General features: G+C 44.8%; 2 protein-coding genes across 2 annotated transcripts in view; one reads left to right on the top strand and one right to left on the bottom strand.

Annotated features, from left to right (window-relative positions):
- Window positions 1–5,087: 5,087 nt before the first annotated feature.
- On the bottom strand, window positions 5,088–5,950 carry map1lc3c (microtubule-associated protein 1 light chain 3 gamma; the record flags this gene model as incomplete). The annotated part of the gene is made up of 4 exons (XM_084441442.1): window positions 5,088–5,301; window positions 5,573–5,679; window positions 5,752–5,807; window positions 5,884–5,950. 4 exons carry the CDS (start codon window positions 5,948–5,950, stop codon window positions 5,088–5,090), a joined length of 444 nt encoding a protein of 147 aa, XP_084297568.1.
- A 710-nt stretch (window positions 5,951–6,660) lies between these two features.
- Window positions 6,661–16,272, top strand: part of strn (striatin, calmodulin binding protein) — a gene marked incomplete at its 5' end in the record, with an annotated part of 49,356 nt that continues 39,744 nt past the window's right edge. Inside the window, one exon of the mRNA XM_084441205.1 lies at window positions 6,661–6,879. Coding sequence (XP_084297331.1) covers window positions 6,661–6,879 — 219 coding nt within the window. The remainder of the gene's footprint in view (window positions 6,880–16,272) is intronic.

The raw sequence follows: 16,272 nt of genomic DNA, 5'->3' as shown, positions 1-16,272 counted from the left end.
CACATATGAACCGTAGCCTACTCATGTGAAGCTTTCTCAGATTAATTGTGGTAGAATTAATGGATAGCCTAGATTAAACGTTATTCTTTGAATTACTTTGTTTTTGCCTAGTTGCTACTGTCGCCCCAAAAGCTAGCTAACGTTAGCAACTTGTAAAGGAGGTGTAGCTAAATGCATGAGAATAAACATCTTACCTCCAATCACAAAATATCCCTTCATCCATGATTTCGCTTCAGCTTCTAATTGCCGAGGTACAACTGAAACCTAATAGGCTATTTTCTCCACCGCATGTTCAAGAAAAGAGCACGTTAAACTGTGTAATTAATGCCGTGTTCCAGATAGAATTTTGAGCCCGTAAGTTACGACTTCAAGTCACGACTCACAACTTCATAGCATTCCAGGCAAACTGTATGAATGCGTGGAATTCTGGATAAATGTAAACAAGCCAATATGGCAAAAGCTTGAGATTTGACACTATCAGAGCTGGCAAGCTAAACATTATTTGCCTAGAATAGCAAATGCCCAGTAGTCGTCAGTGCCTTTGTGCCGTTGTTGACCTGCAGTTCTATGTTGCTACCACAAGAGGCAGTGGTCCCAGAACCTGCAGTTCTATGTTGCTACCGCAAGAGCATGTACCGTTGTACAGGAGGGCAGCAACAGGCTTAGATAGACAGTGGTTCCAGAACCTGCAGTTCTATGTTGCTACCACAAGAGCATTTACCGTTTTTGGCCACAGGAGGGCAGCAACAAGCTTCGATAGACTGTTCCCAGTGGGCAGCAACAGGCTTAGATAGACTGTTCCTTGTGCTATTTAGTTTATTTGTGTTTTCTGTTATTATACATTAGTATTTCTGTCAGTTATACATTATATGTTTTTATTATATACACACTGGTGTCTGTTTATGTAAGTAAAGAATTGAATTTCAATTGACATTGAAATAATGTGTATAAAGGGTTTACAGAGGGGTCCACAGCCCCCGACCCAATATGATGCGGGGGGGCAGAGTCTTGCCACCACGCCACTGTCCACGCCACGGACCCCACAAATCAGCCCCTGAGAGGGCTAGAGAAACACGGTCTTCACCGGTGGGGGCAGGTGAGTGGCCCGGAGAGAGGTACACAGAAACATAAGTTGAACACATTACAGCAAAATAGCTAACGTTACAGGTATCATCAGTGTAACTGCTTTAGCCACTGACCGCTACCATTAATGTTATGGAAGCTGCTGCTAGTTGTTGTGAGCTCATGAGCTAACTGGCTATCTCGCTCTTATTGTGCAGGATTAGCATTGGAAGCATTGGAACTGATGTGTCCAGGCGACAAGACCTATCTTCATTTATCAGATATCATTTCATGTCATTTCAATTCACAGTTACTTCAGTGGCATGACTAGCTTCCGTCCTACCAGTCCTGAACAGAAACAAGCCAGCCACGCACATAAGCCAGGCTGGACCTGGCCTGGTTCGCCTTATGTGTGCCGCGTGCACAAACACCACTCCTCCGCACCTATGAGAAACCTTGCCTCTCCAGCAACGGCCGATCATCTGCCCGTTCCGACACAGCGTGCCCTCTCTGCCCTTCTGATAATTTGCTGTCGTAGCTTTGGCAGGCAGTTAATTACCTCGCCGCGTGCGCCATGACGAGCGAGTGGCATCAGCTCGCGGGCAGCCTGCCACTTCAGGACTATTAAACAGACATCTGCACACTGGCGGCCAGCAGGTAGCCTGTCACCTGAGTGAGAGCTCTTTGTCGCTGCTCTGCTCCGCCTCTGCTGTGGCCACGCTGCTGTCTGAAGGACAGGTGTAGGACAACTACGTTCAGAAGACTCTCTAAACTTGATTGGGAAACCATTGCAAGATAGATGCACTTCGTGTGGCTCCATTGAAACACCATTGTTTCATTTTATTGATGAATAGAGATGGCATAATTTACTTGCTGGAGACAAATTAGACCTAATGCAGAAGATATTTCTCTCTTTCTCTCTCTCTCTCTCCCCCCGATTGCTTCAAGAAAGGACAGAGTTAAAGGTGATTTTTTGATGGCCTTTATTGCCTTTGCAAAGGAAAGGCATTCGGCAGTGATGAGCATGATAGGCAAATGTATCCATGGAATGACATGGTCGATATACTCGGAAGTAATAAAAGTAGTTAATTCAATTACACTCAATGGACTGTTAACTGTTGTGCTGCGGCCTCACTGATCTAATGCTGCAACAATGCTGAGCTGGCAATACAAGGTTCACAAAGTCTGGCTGGAGAAGAAGCCATCAAAATTGTGTTTTCCAACTCAAATATGCTAGCTCAACTACAGGCAGCTGAATATAGTGCCAGGTTTTATAAGACTTGTGAATTTTAAAACCTTGTGTGAATGATGTTAATTGACAATTAAACATCTCCCCCTATGCGGGAATAGGCCTATTACAAATCTTGAGCTCCTCTTAGTGGTCAAAGATATTTACTACAACACACAAGCTATTGGGCCCTATTACGGTACCCCCTCCCCTCCAGAGATCTTAGTAAGGTCTGATTCTGTCCATCCAAGTAAAGACACATCTTTCCATCCACCTTCTCTTGAAAAATCACTGATCTGTGCAGAGACATGTGCTTTCACCTATCCAGGCAGGTTGGATCAGAGATGATCTTCATGGAGGGAAGGATGCATTTCAAGTATTCAAACAGGGTAGCAAAATGTGTTTTACAATTCGGGTGTTATCTAACTCTTGAATGTCAATAATACAAATATGCAGTATCTCATTAGCAGTCATTGTATTTGTGGTCCAGATAGGCCACCAGTGTAATGATATTTTGATTGACATGCTCTTTTAAGTGCAAAGAACTTTCTGATCTTTTTAATTGAGATAATTTAGTTTTATATCGTGCTCCATAATGCATTGTGTTTGCATTGGGTTTCAACCATAGTCGAAAAAAGATGGGACAGACTTTTTTATGTTAACATGGCCTCAAATACATTCCTTAGTCTGCTCTATAGATTATTGTGTTTCTGTCGATGTTTCTATCAGTGAAGTTAGTGTTAGGGTTTAAATGTTTACAGTAAACTTTTTGTCCCTGCAGGGTGTTGAGGTACCAATATTGGTTTTGTTGTATGATTCTGTTTGTGACATGTGGACACCAACAATAGGATAGGCTGGTTAATTTTAGTGGATATAAGGGTGATGAGCAGAAATGATTATTTATTTACACTGTGCTTAAACTGGCCTACAGAAGTAGCTATAACAGCAAGAGAAGTTACAGGTTCACATTTTTTCACAAAGAGAAATAACTAACAGTTGCATGAATATAGTTTGAGAGAGTTCTGAAAGTTAAAAGAGATGAAACAGAACAGATATTGAGGAGCTAACTGGAGAAGAGTGTGTCTCAGATCACCGCTAAGGATGTCCTCAATAAGCTGATTGAGCAGGTGGTGAAGGAGGAGAGGACATCCCTGGCCTCCGTCTGTGACAGCTCTATCCTGGCAGCTTCCTAAGGCACAGACCCTGCCTTAAGATGGCTGCGGCCAAAGTGGTGGAGGACGCCATATTTTTATGCCTTCAATTTAGTTCGCAAGACCCCTCCCATGGCTACTGTGGTAAGAAATAAGTTATAGAGTATTGTAGTGTGAGTGAGTAGTGTTTATGAGTATTTTACTTTAGACTAACAAGCACCACCATCCTTGGTCACCTTGTCTGTATTTATGTCTCTTACACTGATGGTTTCTGTCAGCTCACTGACCTCATTCCTGAACTGAGCAGTGGTGAGACAGCAGTGTGCCGGTAAATTCTTCATAGATGAAACGGTAGAATATTCAATTCTATAGGTCTAAGAGTATTATTGGTGCTAATTGAGTCCCAGTCACACACTACTGAACATGGGTTTTATGGGGGAAAAACTTAATTTTGTATTCTATTATTTCTGACAGTAGATGGTGACAAATAGTTGAAGAAAAGGCTTCTTCAGAGACCTCTGGGAGAGGATGAAGGGCAGCTTTGGGATCTCCAAGGAGGCCTTTGTCTCCCATCAACATCTAGGCCACTAACAGTTGGTGTGTGCACACACACGTACTGTTGAGTACTCAGCAATGTGGTAAAACTAGTGTGAAGGTTAAGAAATAATCACAACCTCTGACAACACGCTCAAGAATTCTAGGATTCTCAAGTGACATCTCAGGTCACCTGCTATGCATTGTCAGTAATTCAATGATCCCGTAAACACTGGAAATATACACTTGTGTTAGTTTCAAATGTTCGGTTTGTATGACTAGCCCTGTCTGTGCATGTGTGTGTAGGTAGGTCATGGTTTCTAATGGCCACTATACTTTCTGTGATTCCTTTTTCTGTTTCAATTTGTGTGACATAACAGATAAGGCTTTCTAAACAGCTTTTAGTAATAGGCTACATTTGGGAGAGTGAACAATTACTTCCTTGTAGGAGTTGGACTACGATGATGTACACTTCTCCGGTAACTACAGATTTATTTATTTTTTAAAAGAGAAAAAAAAAAAGTATTTTAGCCTACCAGATCCAACAGTTTTTACTCTGTCTGCACCTCTTAAATGTCCCATTGGTCATGTTCCACTTAGTTAAAATAAGGAGATAAGAGGCCAGTTTGAATACTCAGATGTGACTTTCCTTGAAGTAGACCAAACGTGATTGGATGAGTGCAAACCTGTGCTCCTCCACACCGCTGTCATGGTACCATCACAGTTATGCAACCAGTGGTAGGCTGGGAGTAATAACGGCTACATTAGGACTATCCAAACGGGGCCAAACAAAACAGTTGAAGTACAACCAAAATCTTTGACACGAGTTCAGATGTGCTACAATTACTATCAATCTACAGTATTTGCTGCAAGAATGGTCACCATGTTCAACCTCTGCATCCCTTAAAATAAGACACTTAAAATTAAGGGGTCAAATAAAACTGAGTCAGAAAGTTTAACATTTATTATCCTTCATTTAAAAAGCAAGCATTATGCAATTAAGAAAGTTAGTTACACAAGATTAGTTACACAATATTAAAATGGCTTATATACAAATCTTATTTATGTACATGTCAAGGTAAATCACCTTGGGCCACGAAAGAGCGGAGGGATCATTTGACCGACGATGAACTTGAAGCCTTGTCATTGTCAAGCATTTCAACCGAATGGCCAAACATTTCTTGGGAGGCATAGGTCATGTAGAGAAAACCATCATCATCTTTGTGGTCTTTGTAGACTTGCGCCATGGTCAGAGACATGCTTCCAAGACCACTGTTGTCGATTAGCAGGTAGAAGGCTTGGCTTGGCATGAGGACCATCCGATTTCTGAAACGAGAAAGGGGGGGAAGATAAATGAACGATCATTGTGCAGCAGCAACAGCGTGATACCGAGGTCACAAAACACAAGTCATCCGAGTCACGTCGCAGACTTGCGGCTGACAAATCAGCTGATTCGAAAGTGTGAACGCATGAGTTTAAAACTCTAGACCATTAGTCTTCTTTACGCATTTTTTAATACACACGGCATCAGTCTCATTGGCCATTAAAACAGAAATAACGTGACAGTTTAATAGACGAATAGCTCCCAGACACTCACCTTATGATGGTAACAAACTGGCTCATGGAAAGTTCTTGTGGGACAAGGAATTTCGTTTTATCCAGAGGCGGCAAGTACTTCTCACGTTGATATCTCTCAATTATAACCTGAGGAAGAAGAACGATTACGAAGAATTCACAATTCAATTTCTAATGTCTTCATTTTAAGGGCAAACCTACCGGAATTTTAGTGGGGAACTTTGAACGAATCCCTGCGACCTCAAGTTTTCTTGTTGCTGTTGGAGTAGAATGTGGGTCAGATTGCTGAATTGATATAAAACCAGATGCAAACAAAATAATTATATTGTAAACGTAAATCACCGAAGCTTTTCCTCTGCTTGAAAGGTTTTTGGTGTTGAGGTTTCTCCAATGGAGGCATGCTGGAAATGGTTCTGCTAGTCTGGATGACTGGATGAAAGAAATTGACCGGCTGCAGCCAACAGAAATTAAATAGTTGCGATGACGTATCACCTGATCACCATGGGTCGTGTCAGCGAATGACCAATGAGTTATCCGCGCGCTACTCCAACCATGTCATAACCTCCTCGATCTCATGCCTGCTGCTCACTCATATGAACCTTACTCAAGTGAAGCTTTCTCATATTAATTTGGGTTGAATTGGATAGATTAAACGTTCTGCTTTGAATTGTATTATTTATTTATTTTGCCCAATCGAGTGGTGAATTGGCTAGTCCATGTTATATCCGAGTTTCTGAGTCAACTAGTTTATTGGGCATCTCGAGCCAGCAGCGTAGCATCAAATTTGAACTTCATATTCCACAATGCCTCAATGCCTATGCTGTCAGACGTAGCCAACGCCACGCGCATTTCTCTCTAATTTGATCACTCCTATGTCAATCATCTAAATGAACCAATGGCGAAAGAGAGATCTTCGTGTGGGTGGAAGCTCAGTGTGGACGTCACCAATTGACAGCTGGCTCTCAGACATGAATTCGCCTGCCCAGTAGAGAGAGCTGTGGATAGCTATTTCCTTTCATATTTCTAGGGCGGCAGAGGAAACCCATCCGTCTGAGCACAGTCGTGCCAGCTTGCGCCAACCGAACGCATAGGCCTATACCTGGCCTGGCCATGGACGAACAGGCAGGGCCCGGCGTATTTTTTAACAATAATAACAACAATTCGGGTTTGCCCGGCGGTGGCAAAGTACCACAGCCAGGCGACGTTGGTGGCGGAGAGGCGGCCAGGGCTCAGTACAGTATTCCGGGGATATTGCACTTTCTACAGCACGAATGGGCCCGCTTTGAGGTGGAGAGAGCTCAATGGGAGGTGGAGAGAGCCGAATTGCAGGTAAACAAGCACAACATGTATTGTTTACGGTGCTAACTGCTCCGGTTAAATAATGTCATTTTGTGCCCGGAAACATACTTGCGCGCTCTGGCGTGAACAACTACACTCAGCTGCGTAGAAGCCTCCGCTCGGATGACGTTACACGATAGCGTAGGACTAGGAACAGTATGTTGACAACTTCACATTTGCAATAGCCGACAGAAACCTCAGTAGCCTATATATCTGCGTCAAGGGTGCTATACAAATTCAGCAGCACTGTTTGTCAAATTGTTAGCAGTTTGTGAATTGGTCAATAGGCCAGAGGGTTTGTGTGTTTATGTTCATCTTGGAATGCAGATATCCAACACAGGCCTAATAGCCTACGGGTTACCTACAGTATAATTCATCATTGTATAATTCGGAAACGGATGCCACGATGGTCATGCTTAGTAACTGTAAGCTACTGTTTACATACAGTATGAACCAACCATGAAACTAGGCCTACAGCAGGCAGATCAGTGATATCCAGAACAGTGAAATTCATAAGTCATGAGAGTCTTTAGTGTACTTGAGGACTTGTGAGCGCCCTGTTGTACATTTGGTAGGTTTTCAACATAATGCCTGGGTCTTGAGTGAGTTAGTGCGTGCATGAGCGCATCCAAACATCATTGCACTGGCCAGTGCCAAGCTAAGTGCTTTCTCATAAAATGACTGGAGCTCTATGCTCCTTCAGTGCATAATTTACAGCCCAACTATGTTTTGTAATGACAGTGGATTCATGAACTCAATAGGCACTTGCTTTAAATGCTTAGTCCATAGGTAAATTAATGATGTGTATCTGTATGTGGCATTTGCGCACAATTTACTTTTAAAAAGAGCTTCAATCAAAGTCAGTTTTCAGTTTTCATTATTCAGTTATGTGATTGGACTAGGTGATGAGGAATAGGCCCAGGCCTGGATGTCTGTGTGGCAGATAATTCCTGATATGCAAGTTGGATTTGTTTTCAATTTTCCTCCTCATTTACCTCAGTGCTTATCAGAGTAGAAGGAGCTCTCATTGGCAAGCGACAAATGCCAAGGCCTGGAGAGAGCTGCTCCATTGGCAGTTGCTGAGAAACCAATTTCATATATTAATGCATTTGTTCTGCTGCTGTACTTTTGAAGTACTGTAGTAGACACCTTGCATTCCATTAAAGTCTTAAAATGTTACGGACAGGATGTAGACTTGAGTTTCGCTCCACCAGCGAAGCGTATCGTTCCCCCACAAGAAACTGAATGAGAAAACGAAATGAAAACAGCCTCTGAGGATGAAGCTGGAGGGAGAGAAGATGAAGATGTTGCCGAACCCTCCCTGGGGTCCTATTACTCACTAGCAGACCTGGCAGTGCCTACACAAAAACGACATGAATGAGATACATGTACCAATGAGGCTACTCTTTTCAATAGCATTTTAAGCATTGTGTGTTACTCATAGACTTATAGACCCTTTTCTGACCAGTTTATTTTCAAATGACGATCACCCCAAAACCATTGCCTGATGTTTTGGCCCATTAAAGGCTTCCTAACATGGCGCCAAGATGAGGTCATGCATTGTTGTGAGCGGGTATATGTTCAGTAGAAGCTTCTGTCCACTCATCCTTTGGGCTAGAGGATGCTTGGCATCACAGCTTGGTTTCCTTCCCCCCTGGCCCTGCGCTATAAATACATCGGAGGGTGATGACAGGAGTGGGCGAATAGATATGGGAGAAAGAACTGGCAATGGTCACCAGCTTCTGTTTCCAGATCTGCACTTTTTTCTTAACACAACCTGCACTTAAACGTTGGTTCTTCACTTTAACCTGCACTCCGGGGGAAAAAATGGAGTTCTACAGACTCAGCTCGCCAAGCAGCCATTTCAGTGCATTTTGCTGCTATTCTACCCCTGAGACGGTGGTCTAATGAGAACCCTACTACCTACTCCGGGCCCTCAGGATCTACTGATCTCACAGCTTCCTCCTATACCTCGATCACACCAGCCAGTAGGAGACTTGTTTTCAAGCCGGGCTTTGGCGAGTGAGTCATGAATCACGGCACAGAACCGCTACACAACGCGTCCTCTTTGCCTTCTTGTCCGTTCACAACATACAGTTGTACCCAGGAGCAGGCTGTGTTGTCAGACTGGCCTGACTCTCAGGCAACCGGCCAGAGACGGCCTAGAAGGCGTGGGGCCGCGGCCTACCAGGCATTCCAAACTACACCACAAGAAGTTCTTGAAACGCTGCAGTCGCTTCTCCCGCGCCGGCGTCGACAAGCCCCCCGGCAAACGCTCTGCATATTTCAGGATACACTTAATTTCTCAACTTCTCCGGGTCATCTTATCTTCAATTTACGGGTGCATTCCGACGACTCCCATTGACCGCGCTGGTATGCTCACCGAGATCGTGGAAGTGCGGGAAGCTTCTCTATTCAGGAGAGAGTGTGTTTTCTCATAGAGGCCATTTTGGTTTACAGTAGCACTGCTTTAGCACCTCCGGTCTATGAGTTAGTCTGTCTGGTATTTCTAACGAGACTCCCAACTGGCTTGCCCTTACTCACGCCACCAGTTTGCTTTACAGGTGTTTGTATTGGAATGGTCTGACTGGACTGGCACAGACAGGGACAGTGCTAGAGTTGTGAGACTGTGTGACTGTTGGCCCTATTTACTTAATCAGTATATTTTTCAGTATATACTATCAATAATGCTTTGATCTACTGTAGATGGGGTAGTGGAGACTTCACTACAGTGTTGCATAATTGAAAAAAATTGAGCAGAGTGAATTGTGTGTTTTTCTGTCTGCTGACAATCCCACAGCAAACACTGGAACTCCTTAATTTGAAATGGTGCAGTGATAACCAGTCAGATTAGGTCATTTCTAATCAATTTAGATTAGGTCATTTCATAAGTGGCACAAATTAGGTCAAATTAGGTCATTTCATAAGTGGCAGCCCGATGGTGTGAAAAGAACCTGCGATCTCAAATCAGTCGTATGTTTTTATGATTAACCACCACACGTTTTGAACCCTTCATAGTGTTGCATTTAAATTATGCAAATTGAAAGGAATGTGAGGGCGGGGCGCATAAGGCCCTCAGGCCATTGTTAAAGCATCACTGATTTACCATGCAATTCCAATAGCCTTATCTCCTCACAGTTTTTTTAAGAATCCCATTTTCATCTCACTAATTAAATGATATCGTCAAACAGATGTGCAAGCGCCTCCGCTGTGTTCGCACATCTGCTTAGGATGTGCAGGATCACGCATACCTGGCCGGCTGCATGACGAAGCAACGTCGGGACCGCACCTTTAGACACAGTGCGTTTTTCAAATTCCTCGTCTTTGTTTATTTTAATTTTTATGGCTCTCTTTAACACCTGCTAATCGCGTAATATACATATCACAAGATAACGTGAGGCCTGTAATCACTAGTGCTGCCTGAGATACTGTAGGCCTATAGATCATTGTCCAGGCTCCACAACCTATACAGTCGGTCCATGACAACAACAAAAAGATGACAGATATGACCCCGCCCAGCCCCTTCACTCATCATCCCAGCTGTTGCGATCTGGCAGGAGACACAAGGTCAGGAAAAACGGATGCAAGAGATCATTTGTGCCCTCTGCTTTGGTCACTCTAAACAGGGACATAATACAATAACCCCCCCAGCCCAAGAGCACTGTTGCTGCTGGAAATATATTTCATGTATTTTAGTGGTTTTTATTATCTGTTTATTTATACAGGGTTGCCAGAGTGCTGAAGACAAATTTCCGTTACATGTAAAGTGAATGGACAATAAAGTTTTTCTTGCCTTCGTATGATTATGACGAAGACAAAGATACCCATACTGTCCATACATTCCCAGGACACACAGGCAGCAACTCACCCCATCTGGGGAGGTAGCAGCGCGGGAGTCCATCCGATCACGAGACCCGTAGTGCATCCATAAGCAGTCTCTCTGACCGCTGGATCGACCATGGCCGGTGGTAGGGGGGAAGTATTGAGACTGAGTGCCCTGAGGCAGACGGCTTACTCCACGTGCCTCCCAGATACAAATATATATACCAACATGCCTCTTACAGTTTGTTAGTTGATGTCCTCACAGTAAAACATGGTGGAATGAGCTGTGATGGGTTAGATCACTCAGTTGGTTTCAGGCTACCCTTTAAAATGACAAGCCAATAACATTTCATACATAAAAAACAACAATGAAGAAAAGTGTTTCTGATTGAGTGTGGGTTGGCCACTCCCGCCTGTGTTTCTGCCATAGCGGCGAGTCCGAATCGCTGACAATGCGAGGTATAAAATGACAGTGATGTGATCGCGGTGGAGCGGCGCCAGCAGTCTCGCGTTCCCGTGGAAGGAAGAACCCCTCCCCCCCATCTTGCCGGCGTAGGAGTGCATAGGTCGACCCACGTGTCTAGACGGGCGAAGGACAGACGAGGTGAACGGACATGGTTCCCGTCATGTGGTACCCGGACTTCCATGCGTCATGTCACAGTCGCCCATTACCACACAGTTTCCCAACAGAATAGTGACACTCACTTATTAGCCCAGTTATTTTTGCCTGCTGACATGGTGGATGAGTGAATGAGTGATCGGCTTCCCCTATTGGTGAGCCAGCACTGGTCATGAGTCATTCACATGATGACACAACATCCTTCCTGCTTCAGTTGGCTGTTGTCATAGTGATTCGGGTAAATTTTTAATAATGTTATTAAAATTCCCATAAATTACCCCAAATTTCCATGGAAAGTTTACTCTTTTGGAAATTCTCAGCATTTTGCAACCATAGTTGGTTAGTAGAATCTTCCTCCTCATGGATCTGACCCTGGCTTGAGCCAGGCTGGCCATTCTCATGTCCCTGAGGTACCCTAGAGGAATCATGTGACCACAGCAGTGGATCGACTCAAAGCAACGATGACACATTTGTGACTGATGCATTTGGACTGGTGTCCTGATTTCATGTTTAAGACCCCCCTAGGAATGGAACTGGTTGCTCTACTTAGAAGCTCCAGCTCAAAGTCGCCACGGTTTCAAAATCATGCAAGTTCTCTTTTTTTAACACATGCATTTCCTTCAGGGGTGGGAATCAAGATTTTAAGGACGGGTGGCTGGATTAAGACAGCAAAAAACTCTTAAGAGAGAAACCGCCTCTCTTTAAACCGAGGGGCAGAACTGTGAGAGAAACCACCTCTTTAAACTGAGGGGTAGGACTAAGAAAAGGCCAAAATAATGAGGGAAAAAGGGAATAGGAGTGAAGGAGAGGAAGAAAGTGAAAGGACACAGAAGAAGGAGAGAAACCTCACATGGGGTTGACAGACATTACTAGTCAGCACTTATGGTTGACCTTTCACTAGCCCTTCCGTTGGCCACGGGCTGATGCTTCCACGCAAAACACTCCGACGCGGAGAGCAGATGACGAGAGAGGTTGGTGGAAAGAGCAAGGGAGGGCAGAAGGAGGGTAGAGGGTAGAAGGGAGGGGAGGGAGAGAGTTTGCAGGATCACACACAGCGCTGTGAGGGAACAGAACCCCCGCAGCGGTCCCCATAGAGAACATGTTCCCCATCAGAGTGCCCCTCTGGGGAAACCAAAAACCAAGAAGGGATTGTGTATCCTATAATTCCCATTTCGGCGCGTGAGATGGCTAAAAACAACACGTACAGCTTTTCTGTCTTTTTCTTCTCCAGTTCTGCGGCGTTTCTTCCTATATGACCGTCCTCTGGGAAGTCCTGCTTATCCATTCTGCTTTCATCTCAGCAGAGCTCGCTTTAGAGTGGAAATCGGAATGGTAACGATTCCAACCAAATATTCCGATAATTTGCCGCTTTAGTCATAGGTTTTGAACGGGCTAAACTCACATGAGGTTCATTCGTTTCATGTTGTGTGCTCCACACTCCAGACGTGTTGCCAGATGAAAATTAATCTGCTCAGTTGATGTGTTGTGTGTGCTGTACGCGTGCCTTGGAAACTTGGAAACTGTCTGTCATCTCATCTGTGTATCTGTCATCGGTAATGTATTAATGCTTGTCTTTGGCTGTCCTGTTCAGAACTTGGCAGGGGACCGCTTTAGCCATTCCAATTTTAATCTGAATTAATTAGGGATTAGCTCCGTAGAGAGACTGTCCCAGAATAAACCCCTGCCGTATAAACATCCTGCAGGTTGATCACCATCAGAGCGAGGGTTCAGGTGAAACCCACTGGCGAACGCCAAGCAGTTCTGTTGATCGTAGGTCCCAAACCGCTCTCTTGTGAACCCTCCAGCAGGTTCGTATTAGAAGACCCTGAGGAGCAGGGTAGACATGAAATAGCAATGAAATGTGGATGGCTCGCTTTTGTTCATTTCCCGGAACAAGCGTTCTCCGATAGAAAGGAGATCGTCCTATCAACGTACTAGGGATGTCCAGACTTGACACCGTTCTGTCGTCATGGCTGCGTGGAGGTGAGCCTTCAGCCTCAGCGACTGTCGAGAGCGACGTTGTAGATGACCTGGCCGTCGCCATTTTCCCCCCGGTTCGGCCCGTCAACACGGAGGGCGGAAAGGCCACAGGGCCCGATCTTACCCAGGTAATTAAACAAAATAAATGGAGGCGCTTTCGCTTTGCAACACGGCCACTCGACAAAGTCCGCTCCATTAAGCGTGGCGAGGCACGGCAGAGGAGCGCCCTGATTGGCTCGTGGGATGTTAAATGTGACCCCATGTTTTGGGTCTCCTAAAGCTGTCGAGGTTATTTTATGTTACTCATCTAGTGCTCTGCTGATTGCCTCGTGGACGTTCTTATCCATCGGTCAGAGCTTTTGCTCCGAAGGCCATTTTGTCGGCTGGCGTGTTGTATTGTGTCATGACTGTGCGCCCGCGACCAGCTTGATGTGACCCACCTCTCGTACAGACACCGTGCCCCCCACCCCTCACCACTGGGCTGTAAGCGTGACATGGAGAAGGATATTGATTTGGCATAGTGTAGCCATAGCAACATTGGCCGTGCCCTTTGTACATTCCAGAGGTCACACACTTCCTGAGAGTCATATCACTGCGTGGCCGACATGCAAACACCCGCAACGCCCTTCATGTTGTCACGAACTACCCATTAAACGGAGAGAAGCTCGTCAGTTTCTTTAGTCCCTGTTTCCTCATTTTATGGAATTACAAATCTGTGGAAGAAAGTGTCATGTTTATGATTGATACATACGTTTCATTTCAAACCTTTATTTATACTCGTGAAGCACTGAGGTTTCCCTCATTTACAGTGACGACGAGTTTACACAGACACAAATCTACAAAACAAATGCAATGTACAATAATAATAATGAAAAACAGTCACAGGGTGAAGTACATAGGTTCAGAGCAGATGCAAATTAGCTTGAAGCTAGAATCTGGTACAGTGCATTATATGTTGTCATAGTAGTCTATGCGTAAAGTATATGTTTTAACTGTACGCTGTCCCTTTTAAATAAATAAATGAATGAATGAGCCATAGACTTAAACTCCGTGACTGAAGGAAGGACCTCAAGCTTTAGAGTCTGTTGTAAGTTATTCCAAGTATAAGGAGCATCGTTGAAAAAAGCAGCCCTTCCAAGTTCAGGATGCACTCGAGGAACAAGCCGATCATCTGATCGGGTCTGGTTGGTGCCAAGGCTCCAGGCCACCAGAGAAGGTGGAAGTTTAACAATAACGTCTTTGAAGATAAACAAATACCAGTGATAGTTACACCTTAGAGAAAGAGATTGCCAGCCCACCTTCTGATAAAGAACAGTCTTCACAGTGCCAAGCAAATGCTACAGTTTTCTAGAGGAAGACATTGTGTCTCGTGACAATTGAGGTTCGCACAATGACGGACAAGGTGGCACAAGAGATGCGATTGAGAAGCTCCCTTCATCTGGTTGTCTGGAGGCAGATAGTCTTTTGGATTGTTAAAAAATCTCCAAGCTGATGGCCCGGTGTCTTTGAAAGCAGTACCCGACATAATACTGTTGCCTCAAGTACCAGTTGGTTATTTTCATCAACACCTGATTACACTGTGAAGCAGCAATCCATCTCTGGTCTCAGTCCAAATGTTGAAGCAGAGGGAACGCACACTTAGTGTGGTGAGGTGCTGGCAGCGGCCGTAGACAAAGAAAGTGATGCCGCACACTCTGGCTTCTCAGATGTAAAAAATGATTTAATAAGACATAAAAGAGTCCAAATGTACCTCACCACAGCTTTCATCGTCGTCTCTAAATCCCTTTACCACACCGTAATGTAACGGTTACCTTGTGTCTCAATGCTTGCCCTATGCCCCAATATTCCTTGGCCTATGCCCCAATATTCCAACTGACCCATGTCAATGTGTGTAGATCAAAAGTACAGTGTGGGCTTTGTCTATGTGACGCCGCCAGCCCACTGTGAAAACGGGAGTTAATCTGGCACGCATACCACCGAAAGCCACTTCCGGTGACTTAGCAGAGAACCCTGCGGAGAACCCAGAGAACAGAGAGGTCTTTTGGGTCTCACTCTTCACCACGGTCGGCAGTTTGTTTTCCACTCGTAGACGAAGCTCATGAATGGATAATGGGGTCTTTGACACCAGGAAAATACATGTAGCCTTGTGTTGTCTTCTGTGAGCTGCAGAGGAGGCTGGGAAGACAGGAAATGAGGCAAGCTAATAATCTTCAGCAGTCTGGTCTAAGCTTTTCTTTGGTATGGTTACATTGATAATACAATGTTAAGACTGTTGCCGTTATGAATTTCTTGTGTAACCTCAACCTGCTGTAGACATTATGTGTAGCCCAGCTGAGTTGGATAAACTCGCTCCACTAGTATAATTAATATCCGGCTGCGTCACTGGATAGCTTGCCTCTCTGTGCCGTAGCTGATTAGAACAGCAGTTGGGAGTCAGAGGAACTGAGTTCGAGACCCGGTGTGGGCGATGTAGGATGCCTGGGAAATCACAGCGCAGACGAGTTGACATCAGTTCCATATGGTGCCCGCTTGACTTTCATCAGGGGGTTACTATTGGTCACCTTCCAGAAGGTGGATGAGCCAGCTGTGTGTGAAAGTGAAGTGTGTTTGTTTGCATGTGTGTGTGAGTGTGAGTCACAGCTTTTGTACTGTAAGCACTCCTCTGGTCTCTTCCCCATGTTGATGCAAGAGAGAGAGGGTGAAGAGTTCATCTCCATGGTTACTGGATCTCTCTTGGTGTATGCATTAGAGGTTTCCAACTACTATGGTAATTGGTAAATGGACTGCACTTATATAGCGCTTTTCCACCTTAGCGGCACTCAAAGCGCTTTACAATGGCCTCTCATTCACCCATTCACACACATTCACACACCAATGGCCTCTCATTCACCCATACATTCACACACCAATGGCGGTAGCTGCCATGCAAGGTGCTAACCTGCTCATTGGGAGCAATTTGGGGT

This window comes from Borostomias antarcticus (genome assembly GCF_949987555.1).
Source record: "Borostomias antarcticus genome assembly, chromosome: 7".
Taxonomy (NCBI): Eukaryota; Metazoa; Chordata; class Actinopteri; order Stomiiformes; family Stomiidae; genus Borostomias; species Borostomias antarcticus.
Note: the sequence above shows the minus strand (reverse complement) of the source record. Positions and strands in the feature narration are given on the sequence as shown.